This window comes from Chiloscyllium plagiosum, unplaced genomic scaffold, assembly GCF_037043375.1.
Source record: "Chiloscyllium plagiosum isolate Xiang-an unplaced genomic scaffold, Cpla_swu_hap1 HiC_scaffold_7, whole genome shotgun sequence".
In the NCBI taxonomy this organism is placed as follows: Eukaryota; Metazoa; Chordata; class Chondrichthyes; order Orectolobiformes; family Hemiscylliidae; genus Chiloscyllium; species Chiloscyllium plagiosum.
Genome location: NW_028270145.1, coordinates 72,245,726 through 72,252,199, shown reverse-complemented (window position 1 = coordinate 72,252,199; position 6,474 = coordinate 72,245,726). Strand labels below are relative to the sequence as shown.

Here is a 6,474-nt window from a genome sequence, read left to right as displayed (position 1 = left end):
ATTGCGATCTCATAATCAAATGTTTGCCCTATGCAAGGTGAAACATGAAGCATGGCTACTGAGCAAGACAGAAGAGGATTTGGTGATTATGGAATTGACCCAGTAAGACGCAGAGCTGTATACAGGGAATGGAGATGTTGGCAAAATAGCCCTGAATCCTTTAACATGATATCCTAATGTCTGGTAATTCATGGTAAAGGTTAACATACATTTTGTGTTCTTTGAGACATTCATTTAGTTTATATTAAAATTATTTTAAGAATGCAACTTCTCTTGTAGACTAAATACAAATGTTTGTCACAGTAATAACAATATCTTGGACAGGATGTGCATCTTTGCTAAGGCTAAGAATGCAGTGAATGATCACTATTTAATGATTGGCAGTTTTTCCCCCTTATCCCTAACTTTCTCTGATCCTGAAGACTTTGTTGCTAAACTTTTCTTCAACTAATTAAGGTACCAGCATTCATGGAAACAGTTTTTCAATAAAATTGCATATCATAATTGCTAGCCTTTATTGCAACTTTTAATGAGTTTTGCGAAAGTTTGTAGTTCAGATTGAGGTTTTGGATGTAGGTTTACTCGCTGAGCTGCAAGGTTCATTTCCAGATGTTTCCTTACCTTACTAGGTAACATCTTCAGTGGGCCTCAGAGGAAGCAATGCTGAAAATTCCTGCTTTGGATGGAAATGACATCACCAACCCAAAGAAACCCAAACATATAAATAGAAAGCAGGAATTTTCAGCATTGCTTCGCCTGAGGCCCACTGAAGATGTTACCAAGTAAGGTAATGAAACACCTGGAAATGAACCTTGCAACTCAGTGAGCAAACCTACATCCAAAACCAGTTAACTTTATTTTACTAGTCTGCAATTAGAGCAAACAGATCAATCTAGATGTGAATAAACCACCCCTGAATTTCAATGTCCAGGTTATGTTAAAAATTATAGATAGGCAGATTGGTTCCAAGGGTAAAATGACAGTTTTCAGATTGGATAAAAGTTAGCAGCTTTAGTTTCATGGTTTCTAACATTACTTGAATCTCTATATTCAATCCCTGCAATGCAATCTCATCCAAGAAACATGTCTTTGCTATGTAACACTAAGTATTAAATGTGCAAGTTTGAACTTTCTCCTCAATGGGAATATATACCATTTTTGCACTGATTATTTTAGTTTGTTCAAATCAGTTACTAATTTTAAAATGTTCATTGATAAACAAAACATAATATGAAATTAGAATTGATAGTAATATGCAATTAACCTCGGCAGTAAGTCCTCTGCAATTAACCTCTGTAGTAATTACCCTTGCAAAATAGTTTACTGGTTAATTAAATATAATGATGGCCAGCTACAGTGATGCTGTCTTTGTTTAAAAAGTTCATCACCTATGGAAACCAAAACATAACAAAGGAATTTAAATAAAGGGAATATTGTTTTATAAATTATTTTAATTAAAATTTTGGTTACATATCTGTAACAAGTGCTGACAATAACGGTGGAAGTGTCTTAGGTGAGATATTGAGCCCAGCCATTACAATGAAGTGAAGTAGCATAATTGGTGATGAACTGAATGACTGGATGGCCTGAATACAATTTTATACTGTCATGACCAACGATTCCATGGTCCACTTCCTTAATTTCTATAAAAGAGAGTCTTTATATCTTACAGATGCCAATAATTAAAGACAATCTTTGTACTTTTCCATCCAAAGTAATTAAATTGGGGTTAAGATATGAAATAATTAATAGCATGCCATTTATAGATTTGAAAGAAATATTTTAAATGACAATATCATAAATGTGTGACCACTGATATTAAAACCTGAAAATAAATGTTGTAATTACTATACACTAATAACATATTCATATGATCACTGGTTAAATCAGAGTACTATGGTTATGTTAAATCAGAGAACAGAGTGTTAAATCAGTTATTTATTGATAACATGTAATTAAAATTTGAGAATATTCTGCAATGAGAAAATGTTGCCCCTCAGCTACCTTTTAAATCTATTGCCACTCACCTTAAACCTATTTCCTCTAGTTTTGGACTTCCCTACCCTGGAGAAAAGACCTTAGCAATTCAGCTTACCTATGCCCCTCATGATTTTATATACCTCTATAAGGTTAGAATTGGAATTAGCTTTATTGTCACATGTACTCAAATGAATACAGTGAAAAGTGTACAAGTCTTGGCTTACATCACAATCTTAGGTACAAAGTTTCCTAGGTACAGCTTCTTTGGTGACAGTTCTTGGAAAAATAGAGAAGTAAAAAGTCCACCATTGCAGATTTTAGATGACATGTTGATATGGTTGGCTTTATGACAGGCAGAGTAAACATATTAAGGCAGTTAGTTTAGTCCTGTCTTCAAAACAGAAGGATCAAAGTTTTCTTTTAGGAGAACATAGAGTTCAGTTCAAAAAGAAGAAGAATTTATCTGAACTGGAGAATCACATCAATTCAGGGGAACCTTTCATCTCAGGAGAACTAGTTAAAAGTTTGTGGAGTTTCCAAGCTGGGAGAGCTTGAATTAGAAATCTAAAAATTGTTCGAACTGGAAGAGATTAGGTTATCAGAATTCTGAGAGATTCATGCCAGTGGAGTTAGAATGAAATTGTAAACAAAGGATTGTCAACAGTCCAGGAGAAAGAAACTGAAAAGGGCCAGTTACATAAAGATTTAAAAAACTGAGAGAAGAATGATGGTTCTTTGTGATTGGCTCTCTGTAATGGGTAGTATTGGGAAACCGATTAAAACTTTGTTTAAATGTATGTGTTAAATTTTTTTAACTTTCTTCTATGCATAACTTTTTCTCGTATAATAAATTGAAATTATGTTGTTAACAACTGCAGACTTGTGTAAATATATTTCAATGACTAACCATCAAGTAAACCAACTGCAAAAGTTGAATACATTATCTATCAAGCCAGGTTTCATTCTGAGGTCCAACTTGTCCAGTATTTACCATCAGTTTGGATCATAATAACTGGGTTGAATGAATGTCTATTACTTCATATGACAATATATCATAGCTATGATTAGGAATTTCACAATTTATTGGACCATGGGCATAATCCCAAGACCTTTTGTTTTAACATTATTGTATTAACCATTTCTGAAGAAGGAAAAGAATGCAGTGCATAGTGAGAAAGTAAATAGGTGAGGTTAATCTCTCAGAAGTACTGTAACTGGCTTATTAGGCTTAATGGCCTTAATATTCCTGAAAGTTATTTTAATCCCTCTCATGTCAGACATAAACTTTAAATGTAAGATTTGTTTTAAACAGATTTACACTTAATCCAAAAGTACAAAAACGATCTATAGAATTTAATGAATTAAAACTCAGACTGCTGATCCTTGAAAACATTGAAAATTGTGTTTGTAAGGAAGTTCAGTTCAAGGACTTTGCAAATTACATGCAACACTCACTGTTTTGTTTTGCTTTATTCATTTTTCTGTCACATTATCTATTTGTATTTATCAAAGATACCTTAAGCATTACCAGATGACTGAGATACACATATGATTAGAATACAGTTTGAGTATTTCAATTATAAACAATGGAAGGATGAATCAGTAAATGTTAACCTATTTGATTGTCCTGCTGTAACAGCTTTGAGGAGAATTTATATTTGATAAAATGTCTTGTGAAGCATTTGATTAGATTTGCAAGATAACTTACCAATTTTAAAGTACAAAACTGTAATATTTAAAATTCAAACACAAGCAAATTTCAAGTTTGTCACAGTCAATTTCCTCTGCATTAGCATTTTCTGTGATCTTGTAGCAAACTTAAATGTCTTTACAAATCGGTCAACATAGTGATGTTGGAAATTAGATGGACACAATAAGGAAAAGGATTTGGCTGCATTATCCAACTCAAAGGTAAGTTTTTTTTAGTTCCAAATCCAAGTGAGAGTCTCACATATGTCCAATTTAATAGTGAGCTCTCGTTATGAATAATTTGTCTTCTGCTGAATCAAGCAGCCTTTCTGTAATAGTTACGCTGCATTTGCTGCAGTTTACTCTCAAGCCGACCCAGCAAAGTTTAAATTGCTTTGCAAAGAGTTTTGAAGGCATAGGTTAAAAAAAGACAGTTACTGAATATATTACAATATGCAATAAAGCAACAGCAAAATATTGCAGACAGTGAAACTTGCGTTGTGCAAAGTTGGCAAAATGATACTTGCTAAACCACGTTCGTTGGCTCTTAGATGGCGCAAGATATGTTTGGTTAAAGTTCACTTAAACGTTTGAAAATTATTTGAGTCGGTCCAATGTGATGCTAAGTTTTGAAGTTCAGAAGAAACCGGCGAAGCAATGACAATGTAAATGATGTCGATTTCATGTATGCTGGGAAGCTCCTCAGTTTAGAGGAAGGAACCTGCATTTATTTCCTAAAACAGAAAAACTCACTTTACATCCCATGAAGATGTATCTTGGAAATAGAGCGTTCCACTCTCTACAGGAGAATGAGATAGCAACTTTATTGTGATAAAGTACGTCTGTGGTTTCTTCACTTTGAGCTGCGTGGCTTCAACTGGAAATCTGCACCTACCCCTAGGAGGAGTCAGTCAGTCTAATCGTCCAGCCTGTCTCTCTCTATTACACTCACACACGCAGCCGGATGAGTTCGAGATGGATTATTACCTTGGATTATATCTACAGTGGAGCTGCTGAACTAACTGGAGAATGCGAGACCGACTGTGTAAATACAGGCAGGCTTAAGATCGAGGGATTTGGACGCACGGATTTATCTCCAAAGCGTTTCATTCGCGCGTGTGTTTGTGTATGTGTTTGGCACACGAATCCGGACCCCCGAAGCGATCAGACATCATCATCATGGCAACATGCGCCGTGATTTACCCCACCAGCAGCCTGATGCTGCTCCTGCTGCTCTTCAGACCTCTGCATGGTGAATCATACACCCCTTACACAGACCGGCCGGGCTTTGCAGACTCTATTGACTTGCCTGTGAATTCTACCGCTAAAAAGACAGGCTGGGAAGGGGTGAGTTTCCCGGAAAGCTCGCAGCCCGACTGGAGGACTCTCAGCCCCGGGACGGATTCACTGTCCACCCCGGGCTCGAGATCTGATGATCGCCGACTGTCACCTTCGGTGCCCAGTGCTGGTAAGTCCTGCCCTCTGCATGCCCCCCACTGTGCCCACTGCAGCCACAATTCCATTCTGCTGTGCGCTTCACATGCCCAGCCCAACTCGTCTCTAATACCGCCGCATATAACAGCAGCAGCTCCACGTGTTTTTATCCAAAAGTAAACTTTTGTTGAGAAACTCCCTCTCTCAGCTCCTGTACACTTCACATCTCCTTGGGGCAAGCGTTTAGAGCGGGAAATCGTTGAATATTAAAATTGAACAATCGGGAAGAAGCGACTACCAATACTTTGTAGGTTGTATTAATGCATTGTTCTCATCTTGCTCACGAGAGAATAAAGTTGTCGGCGGAGTTCCAACGTTTTATATGTGAAAACTTCATGTTGCTCTGTCATTATACAGCCCTAATTGAAATATTGACAGCCTTAAGCTTTTCAGTCTCAACACATAGACAGAGGATGACCCTTACCAATCCAGAGCCTTATGACCAGCTCACCAGAGAACACCCTGACTTACCGGAATTTAAATAAAACTCCTGAAAGAAGTGAATACAAATCAAAAATCCAAATTTAAAAATGTTTGTAGTAGTTTTTGTGCCAATCAATTTTAAGTTGTGACAAGCAATAGAAAGTGCTATAAAACGCCAACAGTTTAAATCCTGTAGGGTACATGTGATATCAACTGATTTATATTCTTTATGATGTGCTGCATTGATTGACCATTAGCCTCCTTTGTCCCTACATTTAATTATTGGCACAGATTCAGAAATTGACTTTTACTAGACACAGCAGGATTGTGAAAAAAAGACTGTCAATATTCTCTAACATAGGGAAAATCCTTAACTGTATGTAATATATAAATGTAGATGGGTGGGTTATTAAGTTTTCAGATGACACAAAGATTGGTGGAGTTGTGGGTAGCGTAGAAGATTGTCAAAGGGCACAGCAGTATATAGATTACTCGCAGATATGGGTGGAGAAATGGCAGATGGAGTTGAATCCAGATAAGTGTAAGATGCTGCACTTTGGGAGATCAAATGTTAAGGAAAAATATACAGTTAATGGCAGGACCTTGAACAGCATTAATGTACAGAAGGATCTTGGGGTTCAAGTCCATAGCTCCCTAAAAATGGCCACAGAAGTGGTAAAGAAGATATATGGCATGCTTGCTTTTATTGGTCGGGGAACTGACTACAAGAGTCAGGATGTCATGGTGTTGCAGCTTTGTAAGACTTTGGTTAAGCCACACTTAAGGGTATTGTGTTCATTCTGGTCACAACATTATGGGAAGGATGTGGAGGCTTTGGAGAGGGTGCAAGAAAGATTTTTCAAGATGCTGCCTGGTTTAGAAGGTATA

At 36.8% G+C, this 6,474-nt stretch overlaps 1 protein-coding gene across 2 annotated transcripts in view; it reads left to right on the top strand.

Moving 5' to 3' along the window:
• Window positions 1-4,661: 4,661 nt before the first annotated feature.
• The window catches only part of heg1 (heart development protein with EGF-like domains 1), a 77,955-nt gene continuing 76,142 nt past the window's right edge, over window positions 4,662-6,474 (top strand). For both annotated transcript variants that reach the window (XM_087989173.1, XM_043693960.2), the window contains exon 1: window positions 4,662-5,137. In XM_087989173.1, the coding sequence (XP_087845299.1) occupies window positions 4,798-5,137 (340 nt within the window). In that variant the 5' untranslated portion in view covers window positions 4,662-4,797. The remainder of the gene's footprint in view (window positions 5,138-6,474) is intronic.